The 18148-nt window shown below is 43.6% G+C and overlaps 1 protein-coding gene across 5 annotated transcripts in view; it reads right to left on the bottom strand.

Moving 5' to 3' along the window:
• Positions 1-18148, bottom strand: part of LOC144497266 (NADH-cytochrome b5 reductase-like) — a 30548-nt gene that overhangs the window by 6402 nt on the left and 5998 nt on the right. For 4 of the 5 annotated variants that reach the window (XM_078218262.1, XM_078218264.1, XM_078218265.1 and 1 more), the window contains exons 2-3: positions 15973-16149; positions 13863-14020 (exon numbers count right to left, since the gene is read on the bottom strand). In XM_078218262.1, the coding sequence (XP_078074388.1) occupies positions 13863-14020; positions 15973-16149 (335 nt within the window). Of the gene's footprint in view, positions 1-13853; positions 14021-15972; positions 16150-18148 lie in introns of all 5 variants that reach the window. The other variant, XM_078218266.1, reaches the window with a different exon arrangement.

Below are 18148 nucleotides of genomic sequence, written 5' to 3'. Positions count from 1 at the left end.
AATAATATTATAATACTTGCTTGATAATCAAGTTTATATTCAATTAAATAATCAAAGAAATTTCACCACAAAATTACATCATGTGCTCCATAGCACCTGCACTAGCTCTTTAACTGAGGATATCTAAGCTAAACCCATTCCACGTAACATTTTATGCTATTTATCAAATAATTATCCAATTTCCTTTTTCCTACTAAAACTATAAAAGTTTATATGTTCAGTTGTGCTCCAGACACCTTCATGTCTCATTGGCTGTCTCTCTATTTGAGGATGACATCTCCTCCAGGTTGCAAGTTTCTGCTATGAGTTTTCATGTGATTGAAATTTAGAAATACACAGTATAATCAAGCAATCAGCATGGCTTCATGAAGAGGAAATCATGCCTGACAAATTTATTAGAAATCTTTGAGGTTTTAATGAGCAGGATAGATAAAGGGGAACCAATAGATGTTATATATTTGGAGTTCCAAAATGTGTTTGATAAGGTACCACAGAAAAGGCTACTTCATATGATAGGAGCCCATTGTGTTGAGGGTTAGTATATTAGCATGTATAGAAGATTGGCTATTTAATAGAAGACAGAGTTGCGATATGAGGAGCATTTTCAGAATGGCAACTGTAACTACTGGATTGCCACAAGGGGCCACAATCATTTGCAATACATATATTAATTACTTGGAGGAAGGAAGTGAATGTACTATTGCCAAGTTTTTAAAAAGAATTACTCCATTTTTAAAGCCACAAAGCCAATGCCCAGAATGGACCAGGAAATCCCAAATCCATTCCCTGCCCGCTTCAAAAACCAAATTCAAAAACCAATTGAATCCAATTCATAGTCTCCACAAGAGAGACAAACAAGATCCAATCCGACAAGACTAGGTACTGCACCACATCCCTGGCCCGATCCAATGCCAATCCCAGCCAAAGAGTTGAGAAGCAATAAAGTTAAGTCGCCATTGTCCCAGATGACCATAGGCTACTCTCCCTTTTGAGGGGTGGGGGGGGGGGGGGAGCTAACTGGTGGTGATTTAACCTGGGTATCACCACACCTCAGGCAAGGGGCAAGGTTGAGAAGGTAGGGCCTTTATAATTAACCTAAACCAATACGGGAATTGAACCTATGCTGTTGGCATCGCTCCACATCACTAACCAGTTATCCAGCTAACCCGACCTTTTGCAATGACACAAAAATAGACGGGAAGGCAAGTGATGAGGTTGACACGAAGAGTCAACAAAGGGATACAGACAGGCTAAGTGAATGGGCAAAACTTGGCAGATGGAACATAATCTAGGATAATGTGAAGTTGTGCACTTTGGTAGGAAGAATAAAGGAGTTGAATATTATTTAAATGGAGAAAGATTGCAGAAAGCTGCAGCACAGAGGGATTTGGGGGTCATTGTGCATAAATCACATAAAGCTAGTATGCAAGTTCAGCAGGTAATGTGGAAGGCAAATGGAATGCTGGCCTTTATTTCAAAGGGAATGAAGCATAAAAATAGGGAAGTCCTGCTAAAACTATACAATAAGAAGTCTCACAACACCAGGTTAAAGTCCAACAGGTTTATTTGGTAGCAAATACCATAAGCTTTCGGAGCTTGCTGCTCCTTCGTCAGATCAAAGAACAAAGAACAATACAGCACAGGAACAGGCCCTTCGGCCCTCCAAGCCCGCGCCGCTCCCCGGTCCAGGATTGAATCCTGAATCCAGGATCCCCGCCCAATTTTCCAGCCTATCTACATACCAATATCCTATCCACCGAGCTGTCCCTCACAGCTACGATGCTTTGTTCATTACAACCTATTAACTCACCCCCACCCCCCCATTCCAGACCATGTGATCTCCAGGGAGAGGCGAAAACCCAGAGTGAAAAACCCCAGGGCCAATATGGGGGAAAAAAAATCTGGGAAATTCCTCTCTGACCCCCTGAGGCGATCGAAACGAGTCCAGGAGATCACAATGGCCCTGATCGGAAAATGCTTCCCAACCTGTCATTTCCACTTCCACGAACACCATATGAATTCCCTGCCCCCGAGACAGGTTCCCAACTATCCGCAGTCTCGCTCTGTACTGGCACCAGCAAGATGATCATAGAATGAAGCCTTGAAACAAGAAACAAGGAACAATTAGCCCGCGCCGCTCCCTGGTCCAAACTAGACCACTCTTTTGTATCCCTCCATTCCCACTCCGTTCATATAGCTGTCTAGATAAGTCTTAAACGTTCCCAGTGTGTCCGCCTCCACCACCTTGCCCGGCAACACATTCCAGGCCCCCACGACCCTCTGTGTGAAATATGTCCTTCTGATATCTGTGTTAAACCTCCCCCCCTTCACCTTGAACCTATGACCCCTCGTGAACGTCACCACCGACCCGGGGAAAAGCTTCCCACCGTTCGCCCTATCTATGCCTTTCATAATTTTATACACCTCTATTAAGTCTCCCCTCATCCTCCGTCTTTCCAAGGAGAAATGGAGTGGTCTCTGTTCTCCAACAGTGCACAGACACAGAAATCAAGTTACAGAATACTGTAACAAATGAATTACATTCTGTAACTTGATTTCTGTGTCTGTGCACTGTTGGAGAACAGAGACCACTCCATCTGACGAAGGAGCAGCAAGCTCCGAAAGCTTATGGTATTTGCTACCAAATAAACCTGTTGGACTTTAACCTGGTGTTGTGAGACTTCTTACTGTGCTTACCCCAGTCCAGCGCCGGCATCTCCACATCAAAACTATACAAGGCATAGTTTATTTATTAGTGTCACAAGTAGGCTTACATTAACACTGCAATGAAGTTACTGTGAAAATCTGCTAGTTAGTGCACAACTGGAATACTGCGAACAGTTTTGGTTCCCTTATGGAGGCAGTCCAGAAAAGGTTCACTAGGTTGATCCTGGGTATGGAGGGATTTTTCTAAGTGGAGAGATTGCATAGGTTGAGAGGTAGCACTGCTGCCTCTCAGCGCCAGGGACCAGGGTTAGATTCCCGGCCTGGGTCACTGTCTGTGTGGAGTTTGCACATTCTCCCCATGTTTCCTCTGGGTGCTCTGGTTTCCTCCCACAGTCCAAAGATGTGCGAGTTAGGTGGATTGGCCATGGTAAATTGACCCTTAGTGTCAGGGAGATTAGCAGGGTAAAAGCATGGGGCTACGGGAATAGGGCCTGGGTGGGATTGTTGTTGGTGCAGGCTCTTTGGGCCTTGGCTTCCTTCTGCACTGTAGGATTCTATGAGGTTGGGCCTGTACCATTGGAGTTTAGAAGAATAAGAGGCGAACTTATTGAGACAATAGGATTCTCAGGAAGCTTGACAAGGTAGATGCTGAGAAGTTGTTTCCCCTTGTGGGAGTCTTGGACCAGAGGGCATAATCTCAGATTAAGAGATTGCCCATTTAAGACTATAAGACATAGGAGCAGAATTAGGCCACTCGGCCCAACGGGTCTGCTCTGCCATTCAATCATGGCTGATTTTTCTTCTCACCCCCATTCTGCTGCCTTTTCCCCATAACTCCTGATCCCCTTATTAATCAAGACCTTATCTATCTCTGTCTTAAAAACACTCAATGACCTGAACTCCACAGTCTTCTGCGGCAAAGAGTTCCACAGATTCACCACTCTCTGGCTGAAGAAATTCCTCCTCATCTCTGTTTTAAAGGATCGTCCCTTTAGCCTGAGGTTGTGCCCTCTGGTTCTATTTTTCCTACTTGTGGAAACAGAGATGAGGAGAATTACATCCCTCAGAGAGTAGTGATTCTGTGGAATAGGCCAGGTTGTTAAGCATGTTCAAGGCTGAGATGGACAGATTTTTAATCAGTAAGGGAATCAAGGATTATGAGGATAAGGATTGGAAGTGGAGTTGAGGATTTTTTTCAGATCAGCAATGATCCCATTGAACAGCAGAGCAGACTTGATAGGCTGAATGGCCTACTTTTGCTCCTACATCCTTTGGTCTTACAAACCAACTGATTCTTAACACAAAGGTCTTTGGGGCAGGATGTCCTATGGAGTGCAGGATTTGCTTCCTTTCCTTTCCTTCTCTCCCACTGCTCTGTCTCATCATTTAGGCATTGTGACTGTAAGCATGATGCAGCTTGATGGGCAAGTTGTCTTCATTTTGAATGATTGGTAGCAGGCTCTCCCCTCCCTGCCACCACCACCTCCCCAATTTATTAATGTCAATGCTGCCATTTTTAAGGAAAGCCTCGGAATGCCTTTGAAGTGTTTTCTTTGTCCTCCCCTTGAACGTTAGCCATTTGAGTAAACTGTATCTGGCGGGGGATATACTTTTTGGCCATCAAGACAATGCCCAGTCCTGATTTTGCAGGAATTGTGCCTGATTGCTTGTGGAACTGGCTTTGAGAAGGATTGAATGTGGAATAAACTAATCTTCTGAGTTAATCATAATGGGAGTTTACTGCTTGTCACCTATAAAATTGGAGAACACAGACTGAGGGTTTAGCAAAACATTCCTACTTTAGAAACAATTAAAAAAAACCTCTGCTTCCAGACAGATGGTGAGAGGATTAATAAATTCAGTTTGTTTCTACCTCCTGTCTGCACCAGAACATTCAATAATGAGTGACATAAAAACGTGACATTGTTTCTCCCATAATCAAGAAATGTTCCTAACTACCCTCTAATCTTCAATGTGTACCAACCATGAGGTGAGCCAGTATATTCAGCTCGCTGACTAAGCTTGTCTCAAGAAAAAAACAATGATGGAGAAAGAGGAACCAATGTAATGTGAAATATTTACAAATTAAATTTAAATTTAAGAACACCCTGTGATGAAGGGCTTTCCTGTTTGTCCAGGAGACTCTTTGAAAGTCTGCTGCTGCATTGTCAGCTGACCACGGCTCGCACTGCTGAGAAGCTTCCCCTGCCACATGATTGTGGTGTTTCCCATGCAGGACAGTCTTTTAGGAGCGAACAATAGGAGTATTTGATCAGGTGGTCGCCTGATCGAAATTGTCTTCAAATAACAGATTATACCAAGAACCAGGGAGAAATTGGTCAGCCTGCAAGAAGCACAGCAAGAAACAGCAGCTGCAGAAAAAGGCAGGAACATTCACACATTTTAAAACCTGGAGACGGCTACATCATTAAAGTTTCCCAGATAATCCTTTTCAAAGCCCACTAGTACAGAAATGTAACTTCCTGGTAAGAAAACAACAATGACTCACTTTGTGGCCTGCTGAATATCCGACTCTTTGAGGGAATCCTTTAATGATACTGATATACGAATCAAGCTACTGAAACACCTAGGCTACCTTCTGGGAGTGAAAATGCCATCTTCAACAGGCCCACAACGATTGCTCTTCCTAAGACAAGTCAAACATGTGAACTATGAATTATTTTGTTTACAACTTGTAAACGTAAGCTACCCTCTATCTATAATATTTTCTTGTGTGTGTGTGCGCATGCGTGCGTGCGAGTGTGAGTGACTAGTGTTTAGATTTTTGGGATGACTGTATGAATAAATAATCCTTTTTATTTAAACCCACAAAAACTTTCTGCTAGTTATTTCATTTGACTGCACATTCATAGAAACAAAAAAACATAGCAAATAGGTGCAGGAGTAGGCCATTCAGCCCTTTGAGCCTGCACCACCATTCAACATGATCATGCACTTTCGACATCCCACTCCCACTTTCTCTCCATACCCACTGATCCCTTTAGCCACAAGGGCCATGTCCAGCTCCTTCTTGAACATATCTAATAAACTGGCCTCAACTGTTTTTTGTGGTAGAGAATTCCACAGGTTCACAACTTTGAGTGAAGAATTTCTTCCTCATCTCAGTCCTGAATGGTTTACCCTTATTCTTAGACTGTGACCCCTAGTTCTGGACTTCCCCAACATCGGGAACATTCTTTCACATCTAGCCTGTCCGGTCCCATCAGGGTTTTATATGTTTTTATGAGATCCCCTCTCATTTTTCTAAATTCCAGTGAGTACAAGCCCAAGTTAAGAAAAACACACATAAGAACATAAGAAATAGGAGCAGGAGTAGGCCATCTAGCCCCTCGAGCCTTCCCCGCCATTCAATAAGATCATGGCTGATCTGAAGTGGATCAGTTCCACTTACCCGCCTGATCCCTATAACCCCTAATTCCCTTACCGATCAGGAATCCATCTATCCGTGATTTAAACATATTCAACGAGGTAGCCTCCACCACTTCAGTGGGCAGAGAACTCCAGAGATTCACCACCCTCTGAGAGAAGAAGTTCCTTCTCAACTCTGTCCTAAACCGACCCCCCTTTATTTTGAGGCTGTGCCCTCTAGTTCTAGTTTCCTTTCTAAGTGGAAAGAATCTCTCCATCTCTACCCTATCCAGCCCCTTCATTATCTTATAGGTCTCTATAAGATCCCCCCTCAGCCTTCTAAATTCCAACGAATACAAACCCAATCTGCTCAGTCTCTCCTCATAATCAACACCCCTCATCTCTGGTATCAACCTGGTGAACCTTCTCTGCACTCCCTCCAAGGCCAATATATCCTTCCGCAAATAAGGGGACCAATACTGCACACAGTATTCCAACTGCGGCCTCACCAATGCCCTGTACAGATGCAGCAAGACATCTCTGCTTTTATATTCTATCCCCCTTGCGATATAGGCCAACATCTCATTTGTCTTCTTGATCACCTGTTGCACCTGCAGACTGGGTTTTTGCGTCTCATGCACAAGGACCCCCAGGTCCCTCTGCACAGCAGCATGTTGTAATTTCTTTCCATTTAGATAATAATCCAATTTGCTATTATTTCTTCCAAAGTGAATAACCTCGCATTTGTTAACGTTATACTCCATCTGCCAGATCCTCGCCCACTCACTCAGCCTGTCCAAATCTCTCTGCAGACCTTCTACGCCCTCCACACGATTCACTTTTCCACTTATCTTTGTGTCGTCTGCAAACTTTGTTACCCTACACTCAGTCCCCTCCTCCAGATCGTCTATATAAATGCTAAAAAGTTGAGGCCCCAGTACCAATCCCTGCGGCACGCCACTAGTTACCATCTGCCAACCAGAAAAGCACCCATTTATTCCGACTCTCTGCTTCCTGTCAGATAGCCAATCCCCAATCCACGCTAACACTCTACCCCCAACTCCGTGTGACCCAATCTTCTTCAGCAACCTTTTGTGAGGCACCTTATCAAACACATTCCTTTACAAATAAAAAACATACTGATCACGTACAGCAGAGGAAAGAGAACAGGTTTTTGGTTATCTCCCATCCCTGTCTTTGACACTTTGTACGGAGAAGAGGAAAATACCTTCAGCATTACAGAATTGTTACTGCACAGAAGGAGGCCATTTGGCCGATTGTATCTTCACTGGCTTTCCAAATGAACATTATCTCATCGTGCCATTTGCCTGCCTTTTCCCCATATCTATGCACATGGTTTCTATTCAAATAATCATCTAATGTTCTCTTAAATGCCTTGATTAAATGGGCCTTCACTGCACTTCCAGACAGTGCATTCCAGAACCAAATTACTCAATACAATTTTTTTTTCTCTTGCATGACATTTGCTACTCTTGCAAATCACTTTAAATCTGTGCCCTCTCATTCTTAATCGTTTTATGAGCAGGAGCAGTTTCTCCCTATCTACTCTGCTAGCCCCCCTCATAGTTTTGAACAACTCTATCAAATCTCCTCTTAGCCTCCTTCTCTCCAAGGAGAAGAGTCCAACCTCTCCAATCTGTCCTCATAATTGAAGTTTCTTATCCCTGAAACCATTCTTGTAAAACTCTTCTGCGCACTCTCCAATGCATTCGCATTCTTCGTTGTTTCCATGGCATAATTTATCTCCCCTCTTGAAGATAGTTACAATAGTTACATTCCTGAAATTGTTGGGGAAGTGTTTAGGGCTAGCCACAAGTAGGAGTAGGCCATAAGACCCTTCAAGTTTGCTCTGCCATTTGATAAGATCATGGCTGATCTGCTTTTGGTCTCAACTTCACCTTCCTGTTTTCCCCCTAATAACCCTTGACTCCTTTGTCTATCAAAAATCCATCTAACTCAGCCTTGATTAAAATGACCGAGCCTCCACTGCTTTCTGGGGAAAAGACTTCCACAGATTAATGACCCTCTGAGAGAAAAAAAATTCTACAAACACAAATATATCCTTTTCAAATAAAGAGACAAAAACTGTACACTATGCTCCAGATGTGGTCTCACCAAGGCCCTGTACAGCTGCAGTAAAACTTACCTACTTTTATATTCTATTTCGCTTGCAATGGACACCAACATTCCATTCGCCTTCTTAATCACTTGCTGTGTCAGTGTAGTTATTTTTTGAGATTCATGTACCAGGACACCCAGATCCATCTGTACCAGTTTTCACACTGGTTGTGAGTTGTACCTGGAATTCCTCTCTTTGGTCAGGTTGCTTTAGTGCTGGGACATTGATCGTTCTCCTCTTGGTTTTTGGGCCTTGTGATGTCTTAGTGCTAGGTGGATGTTCATCACTGGCTGAACAATTTTATGATCTATCCAGAAGCAACAGTACCCCACTTGGATCGAGTCATACAGACATCAGTTAGACATTGATGTCAACAATTAGTCTAAGATGCCAATGCTTTTAGATTATCTCTAGTGGGTTTGTATTTGTTCTTCTGGCAGCAGTGGCTGTTTGTTATAATGAGAAGTCTCACAACACCAGGTTTATTTGGTAGCACAAGCCACAAGCTTTCAGAGCGCTGCTCCTTTATCAGGTGAGTGGGAGTTCTGTTCACAAACAGGGCATATAAAGACACAAACTCAATTTACAAGATAATGGTTGGAATGCGAGTCTTTACAGGTAATCAAGTCTTAAAGGTACAGACAATGTGAGTGAAGAGAGGGTTAAGCACAGGTTAAAGAGATATGTATTGTCTCCAGCCAGGACAGTTAGTGAGGTTTTGCAAGCCCAGGCAAGTCGTGGGGGTTACAGATAGTGTGACATGAACTCAAGATCCCGGTTGAGGCCATCCTCATGTGTGCGGAACTTGGCTATCAATTTCTGCTCAGCGATTCTGTGTTGTTGTGTGTCATGAAGGCCGCCTTGGAGAACGCTTACCCGAAGATCAGAGGCTGAATGCCCATGACTGTTGAAGTGTTCCCCAACAGGAAGAGAACACCCTTGCCTGGTGATTGTTGAGTGGTGTTCATTCATCCATTGTCGTAGCATCTGCATGGTCTCCCCAATGTACCATGCCTCGGGACATCCTTTCCTATAGCGTATCAGGTAGACAACGTTGGCCAAGTCGCAAGAGTATGTACCGTGTACCTGGTGGATGGTGTTCTCACATTAGATGATGGCATCCGTATCGATGATCCGGCACATCTTGGAGAGGTTACTGTGACAGGGTTGTGTGGTGTCGTGGTCACTGTTCTCCTGAAGGCTGGGTAATTTGCTGCGGACAATGGTCTGTTTGAGGTTGTGCGGTTGTTTGAAGGTTTGGGGGTGTGGGGATGGCCTTGGCGAGATGTTCGTCTTCATCGATGACATGGCATCACCACCAGCAGCAACCAAGCTTCCCCGGGTACCACAGTAGAAAACAGTACCACTGCAGGAAAGTCCATTGTCAACTTGTCGGACTACACACTTCAACCAGATGAAATCGAAGTTCTCAGCCCCACCACCAAAATAGGCCCCATCAGTCTCGCAGCAGACACAGAGGAATTCATCAGGCGAATGAGGCTGTGGGAGTTCTTCCACAAACCCCAAGAGGCCAACAGCGAACACAATGAGACAGCCAATGAACCGGAACAGCCGACAGAGAAATCCGCGGTGCACAAACCGAAGAGGAAAGAGTCGAACTGGACTCCTCCAGAAGGCCGCTGCCCTCGACTCGACATGTATGCCCAAGCCGTCAGGAGGTGCATCAATGCCAGATTCATCAGCCGCACTCACAAGACAGCCCCGAACGTCACCCAAGCACACCGCAACGCCATCCGTGCTCTCAAGACCAACCGCAACATTATCATCAAACCAGCAGACAAAGAAGGGGCCACTGTCGTATTGGACAGAGCGGATTACTGCAAAGAAGTGTACCGACAACTGAACAACGAAGAACACTACAGACAGTTACCCGCAGATCCAACCAAAGAACACACTCGTCAACTGAACAGACTGATCAAGAGCTTTGATCCGGACCTTCAGACCACCCTTCGTGCTCTCATCCCACGTACTCCCCGCGTTGGAGATCTCTACTGCCTCCCGAAGATACACAAGGCAAACACACCCGGCCGTCCCATCGTATCAGGCAATGGGACCCTGGGTGAGAACCTCTCCAGCTACGTTGAGGGCATCCTGAAACCCATTGTACAAAGAACCCCCAGCTTTTGTCACGACACTACGGACTTCCCACAGAAACTCAGCACACATGGAGCAGTTGAACCCGGAGCACTCCTCGTCACAATGGATGTCTCTGCACTCTACACAAACATCCCCCACGACGATGGCATTGCTGCAACTGCCAATCTCCAGGTGCAATTTTACAACACATCCGCTTCATCCTGAACCACAACGTCTTCACCTTCAACAACCAGTTCTTCATCCAGACACATGGAACTGCCATGGGGACCAAATTCGCACCTCAATATGCCAATATCTTCATGCACAGGTTCGAACAAGACCTCTTCAGCGCACAGGACCTTCAACCGATGCTATACACTAGATACATCGATGACATTTTCTTCCTTTGGACTCATGGTGAACAATCACTGAAACAACTATATGATGACATCAACAAGTTCCATCCCCCCATCAGACTCACCATGGACTACTCTCTGGAATCGGTTGCATTCTTGGACACACGCAGCTCCATTAAGGACGGTCACCGCAGCACCTCACTGTACCGCATGCCCACGGATAACCTCACGATGCTCCACTTCTCCAGCTTCCACCCTAAACACGTTAAAGAAGCCATCCCCTACGGACAAGCCCTCCGTATACACGGGATCTGCTCGGATGAGGAGGATCGCAACAGACACCCCCAGACGCTGAAAGATGCCCTCATAAGAACAGGATATGGCGCTCGACTCATTGATCGACAGATCCAATGCGCCACAGCGAACAACTGCACTGACCTCCTCAGAAGACAAACACAGGACATGGCGGACTGAGTACCCTTCGTCGTCCAGTACTTCCCCGGAGCGGATAAGATAATGGTTGGAATGCGAGTCTTTACAGGTAATCAAGTCTTAAAGGTACAGACAATGTGAGTGAAGAGAGGGTTAAGCACAGGTTAAAGAGATATGTATTGTCTCCAGCCAGGACAGTTAGTGAGATTTTGCAAGCCCAGGCAAGTCATGGGGGTTACAGATAGTGTGACATGATGGTGAAGGAGCTGACGAAGGAGCAGCGCTCCAAAAGCTTGTGGCTTGTGCTACCAAATAAACCTGTTGGACTTTAACCTGGTGTTGTGAGACTTCTTACTGTGCTTACCCTAGTCCAACGCCGGCATCTCCACATCATGTTCGAATGAGGCCATGCTGAGCACACTTTGTCAGCATGAGGACACCATTTGCATTGGCTTTTCCCACCCCGTTTTCCCAATGGTTCCTCTTCAGAGGTGGGAGCCATGGCCAGCCCTGGCATTAAAGTTCCTGAGAAGGTTAATCTTTTCCTCTTTTAGGATGGCAATGAGAACTTTATCAAGGTCAGAAAACAACCGTTCCTGAAAATCTTCATCAAAGTTAAGGGTTGGTCATAAGCGCTGATGACAGTGGGATATTAGTTTCAGCTGAGTTGTAGGTGAAGTGTCATGAGTCTTTAATTTACACAATTGAAGATTCTGACAATGCATCCAAGACCCTATTCCAGATGGCGAAACCAATATCATGGATACAAGTGTTGCTGTCAGCCTTTCCTTTCCTGCAGGTGTATCCCCTGCTTGTTCCTTCGGCTGCCCCTCTTTAAGAAGGTGGGCCTCACTGAGGACAGTGATGTCAATTTGGAGCTTGATAGCTTACATCATTCCGCTACAGCTCTTCTTTCTGGACAGGCACTGAAGGAATCACTGGAGCACACAAGCCTCTCCGCCGTGCTAATGTGTTGATCCACAGTAGTGTGGTCCAGCAGGCAAATCATTTCTGCCATTTGCACTGCTGTTTTGGACACTCCTTGACTTTACTGACTTTGTTCCAGTTGTTGTTGACTCTGATTTCACTTCTTTACTAGGACATTCTCACCACTGAACTGAGTCTGATTCAACTAGACCATCCTCTACTCTTCTTGACAATTTTGTCCAGTATCTTCCCACAAGGTTAACCTGCGTCCCCCATTCAATGCCAAAAGTTAGAACAACAATTTCTTCCCCTCTTTGCATTCCCTCCAGAATTTACATTTCTCATGGTGGATGATACTCAGCACTGACAAACATGATTCTTTCCTCCTGAAAGAAACTTCTCTGTATGATTTTCCAACATGTGCTCTCCCCAAATAATCATGGCTGTGGCAGGACTCTCACCTCCAAGTTTCATACAGGCATATCCCTACCTCTCAGATTTCTCCTCCCTTTTCCATTACTCACTACTCTGATTCAAAATCTTCTGAATTTGTTCACCCTAACTGCAATAGCACCAAATATATCCTCTGCTTTCTCTTCTTTTAGCCTCTGCACTGAGTGGGAACTCAGCCTTAGTGATCTCTTAGTCATCCCTGCTAGCTCCCTGCACTCAATTGCAAACATCCTGTGAACTTCTGTGGCGAGATCAATGGTCACTCCCTTCACCTCAGTATATCCCTGTGTCTGTATCTAAATCCCTGATAAGATCATCCCTAATCAATTCCTCATATCCCTTTACTCCCTATTCTCTTCCAATTCCACTGCTTTGACCATCTCTACAGGAGGACACTCTCCTGTTGACCATCATGGCAAATGGTGGGATTTAAAAAGAAACTAAAAAGAACTCTCCCTATCAGCACTGTGGGCGTACCTATCTCAGGGGCTGCAGCAGTTCAAGCAGGCAGCTCAGCACACCTTCTCAAGGGCCAAGTAGGGATGGACAATAAATGCTAGTCGAGCCAGCAACGCCCAATCCCATGAATGAATAATAAAAGAAAAGTCAGCAGTGTCAGCTGGGGCTGAGATCAGCAGCACTACTGTATTTGCAAAACAATGTAATTTAGGCCAAATGTGGCTGAAATATTAAACTGAGGTCCCATCTGCCAGCTTGGATGGATGAAAAAGATTTCATGGTATTATCTCTGAATCAACATCACAATAAAGAGGTTATCTGGTCATTATCACATTACTATTTGTGAGAGTTGGCTGTGTGAAAATTAGCTGCTGTGTTTCATTATGTGGAGATGCCGGCATTAGACTGGGGTGGGCACAGTAAGGAAGTCTCACAACACCAAGTTAAAGTCCAATAGGTTTATTTGGAATTACGAGCTTGCAGAGCGCTGCTCCTTCATCAGGAGAGTGATTAAACCTGTTGGACTTTAACCTGGTGTTGTGAGACTTTTTACTGTGCCCACCCCAGTCCAACGCCTGCATCTCCACATCATGGCTACCAACGACACCGCAAACCGCCAGCTCAAAGTGGAGAGGATCTCCAAGAAGATCGCACATATCGACACAGACATCAAGTTTCTACAAAAATGCAAGAAAGCAGACCACTCACCTGACGAAGGAACAGCGCTCCGAAAGCTCGTGATTTCAAATAAACCTGTTGGACTTTAACCTGGTGTTGTGAGACTTCTTACTGTGTTTCACTACAACAGTGACTACAGTTGAAAGTATTTTATTGGCTTTAAAGTGCTCTGAGATGTCAGGGAGTCATGAAACTTCCAATATAAATACAAGCCTTTCTGTTTATTTTCCACAGATTGAACTGAATAACTAATAATACAAATAAATACTACTCACATTTCTTACCTGGCTACAATATGTTGTCCTACAGTCAACCCCAGACAGCAGCCACTGGGCAACTGGAATCTATACAGGTAAGTGTCAGCTGTCTGCTGCTCCACATGTTCTATCTTAAAAGCACTCCATTTCTCAGTTCCAATTAATCGCAAGTCATTCTGCTTTAACTGAAACAATAAGAACAATAAGAAACGGCCTCAACCGGGATATTGGGTTCATGTCACACTATCTGTAATCCCCATAGCTTGCCTGGACTTGCAGAGTCTCACTGGCTGTCCTGTCCAGAGACAATACACATCTCTTTAACCTGTCTTAATGCTCTCTCCACTCATATTGTTTATACCTTTAAGACTTGATTAGCTGTAAATATTCGCATTCCAACCATTATTCTGTAAATTGAGTTTGTGTCTTTATATGCCCTGTTTGTGAACAGAATTCCCACTCACCTGAAGAAGGAGCTTGTGGCTTTTGCTACCAAATAAACTTGTTGGACTTTAACCTGGTGTTAAATTCTTACTAACTGAAACAAGACATGAAATAAGGTATTTTCTAATAAATAATGGGCAACATCACTGAATTTCTGTTCCATGTGGATAATTCTATATCGAAACAAGAAAGAGTGAGATTCATAAATCCACAGCTTTCATCTGTGTTCAATTCAAGATAGATTTCAGATAGTTACCACAATACAGTGTTTTGATTTCACCTTCTACCATTCACAAGCATCATTTATCTTTTAATCTGTCAAATTAAATTTTCTTTTACACTTAATAAACGGTCCTGATGAAAAGCAGTGCCATCAATCAATACATGACTCCTGTGGTTAAAGTAGCATGTTCCTTTTTAAACATTATGACTTTACAATTGAAAGTTTGTTATGATTGTTGTGAAGGATTAATAGACATGAAAACAACTCGTTTTGTGTTCTGTAACTGTTTACTTTTGACCATCCCAAATATTAAAAATGTACCAGTGTGCTATTATATAAATACGTAACTGTCTCACATCCGTGCTGCAGACCCAGGTCTTGGATTTGTACCAAGATCAGCAATACATGCTGGCTGCCCCCTCTTTTCCAGTGTCAGTATCTCACATAGGATTCTTAATGTTCTTGATAAGGTAAATGCTGAGAGGATGTTTCCTCATTGGAGAGTCTGAAACCAGAGGGCATAGTCTCAGAATAAAGGGGTGTCGATTTAACACTGAGATGTGGAGGAATTTCTTTTCTCAGAAGGTTGAGAGTTTTGGTACTCCTTGCCACAGAGAACTGGGGGCAGGGGGCAATGATCCTACTGAATGATGGAGCAGGCCCAAGGGGCCAAACAGCCTACTGCGGTTACTATTTTTTATAGTCTTAGTCTAGCACTCTAGTCCTCGTCTGACCTTTTTAAGGATTATTATTTCTTACACTGGTCTCAGATCCACCCAACAAGCAGTGCTGCATACAACAACCCCTAACCTGCATCTTGACCCCATAAACAGGCCCTGGATCATTGAATTCATCATTAAATTCTGGAACTTGTTAGTTTTAAAACTCAACTAACTTGACAGTTTACATCCAGGTCATTTGTTGTACAATGCTGCCTTTGTTTCAATACAATTAAAATACCCAGCTATTTCATAACTTATCAAGGGTCATACTTATGTTTGAATAACATTTACTAAAATTATTAACTATATTCAGGGACACCGCATGGAAAGTATTTTATTGGCATAAGGATTGTAATAGTGTTAATCTGTACAAGCTAATATACTCCCTTTCTCTCCTGATGACGCAAAACTTTCAATCGGGTACAGAGCCACAAATTTGTTTTGTCTTCTAATGCTGAAATGAGAATTCTTTGAGTTTGGACCTAATCAACTCGCAACAGATTATCCCACTTCTGCATCCTCAATGTCAAACCAAATCATTGTCCCACTAGACACACACACACACACACTCAATCGGGCTCACCTCAGTACTAATCTGGAACTTCCTGGTTTGTATAGTGCTGTTCAATGTGATTGATTTATTCATTTATCCATCGGGACATGGCAGTGGGGGAAGACACGTGAAGAAGCTTTGCATACATTTTTAGCTTGCCATATAGCTTTGGAAGGGTTTCCAATCTATATTTACCTCATTGTTCTGACTCAGAAGATTTTGATTTCCTTTAACTTTTGCCTGTTTCCATTGCTCAAGTTCCTGCTCATAAATGTCGAATACACATGGTTTACATCCACTACCACAACACTGGGTGGGCAAAGGCTCTTGTGGTCGAAGGGAAAGCCATTCATCCTCACTATCAGCCATCACCTTCAAAATACAATCGAAATTTAGAAAAAATAATAGTTTTTATTGTTAACATCGTAAATCTTCACCGCAGATCTCAGAAATTATATTCTGACTTAAAGTTTTAACTTCAAAGCAATTTTGGAAGATAGTTTTCAAATCATATTTGTAGAGTAACCGGTTAACAGCTAAAAATAGCTTCTGAGCATGTGCATAAGAAGCCATGTCGCAGTGATGTCACTCACTGACAGAAAATGACTTGAGAACCATCTTAGAGAGTAGCTCCAATCTTGGTCTTACTTAACCTTTGTAAATAGTAGGTAATAAATTTGTTTTCAACAAAAAACATTAAAAGACTCCAGCAAGATGTCTTCTAGAATAAGAAGCTAACAAATCCTGAGATGAAACCACATGGTAGCAGCAGTGACTACACCCACAGAGTATCAGTGATAAATGGTGGGAAAAGCCTCAAGTGAAACCCAGCAACGGTTCAGCACAGCAGGTGAAGGACTTTGAGATCAGCCCACCAACCACACCAGAGATGACAAAATAACAAGGGCAGCCCAGTGACAACAAGACAAGCACCACAGACAATGACAGCTTTGAACCAGGGTGAGAAATGGCTGCTACTCTGCCCCTACCAAAATCATTTCAAATAAGAGGGTACCAGAAAAGCTAAGCATTGGCAAAATTGGTGAAGATATTTTACTCAATACTGCAATGTGTCAGGTCTTGCAAATAAGGAGAAGAAAGCTCAAGTTAGCACTTTGTTAGATGCTGTTGGGTGAATAGCAGATGATGTACTGGCCAGAAGGAGTAAACAAAGAGACAACCTCCTCCAAGGATGTCATCGGAGATTTTGACTCATACTTTGGTTTTCATAAAAATATTGTCATTAAGAGGGAACATAATTTATTCAGTGTATTCAAAGACAGGGTGAAGGGATTGACTCATTCATTAATGAATTGTACCACCAAGCTGAAAATTGAGAGTATGGAGCACTAAAAGATCACCTGATCAGAGATAGAATAATTGTTGGTGTTTTACATGAGAATCTCTCTGACTTCTTACATCTTGGGAAGATATAAATTTAAGCAAAGTTTATAACTGGCTAGACATGCTGAACAACAGATGCAGAATAAGGCTTTTGTCAAGAGATGCGAGAGGATTTTCCTAAGAACAGCCCGATGAAGTTGTTCAGTTTGTGAGCTGTAAAACTGGAAGTATAGCAAGGCAGCTCGAGGGAAATGTCCTGAAAAAGCATCAATGCAATTTTCAAATGTCCCCACTGTGGTGGGATGAAGGTGCATAGGTGGGAAGAGTGCCCTGCCCGAATTGCAGAGTGCATGTTAGGCCATTTTAAACTGGTCTGCCCTTCCAGGAAATCTGTGTTTATAAGACAGAAGGAAAAATCTGCTAATGGAACCTCCATTCAAGAAACTCAACCTTGACAACCATGAAAGCACCTTTCTAGGAGAAATAAAGGAAAATACAAACTAATAGTGGAGTTCTAACATTCACTTAAACGGTCATCTGACTGAATTCAAATTAGACACAACAGCAGGGCGGCACGGTAGCACAGTGGTTAGCACTGCTGCTTCACAGCTCCAGGGACCTGGGTTCGATCCCTGGCTTGGGTCACTGTCTGTGTGGAGTTTGCAAATTCTCGTTGTGTCTGCGTGGGTTTCCTCCCGGTGCTCTGGTTTCCTCCCACAGTCCAAAGATGTGTGGGTTATGTTGATTGGCCATGCTAAAATTGCCCCTTAGTGTCCTGAGATGTGTAGGTTAGAGGGATTAGCGGGTAAGTGTGTAGGGATATGGGGGTAGGGCCTGGGTGGGATTGTGGTCGGTGCAGACTCGATGGGCCAGATGGCCTCTTTCTGCTCTGTAGAGTTTCTATGATTCTATGAGCAGGTGTCTCAGTATTATCTGACAGATTTTCATGGCTGAATAAAGTAACACTTTAACTCCTCTATTCAACTCCAAGAACCACAGGAGGAAATTCCAGATTTTTCACTTCCCT

This window comes from Mustelus asterias, chromosome 8, assembly GCF_964213995.1.
Source record: "Mustelus asterias chromosome 8, sMusAst1.hap1.1, whole genome shotgun sequence".
In the NCBI taxonomy this organism is placed as follows: Eukaryota; Metazoa; Chordata; class Chondrichthyes; order Carcharhiniformes; family Triakidae; genus Mustelus; species Mustelus asterias.
The sequence above is the reverse complement of the archived record's forward strand: the minus strand, read 5'-3'. Positions and strand labels throughout refer to the sequence as shown.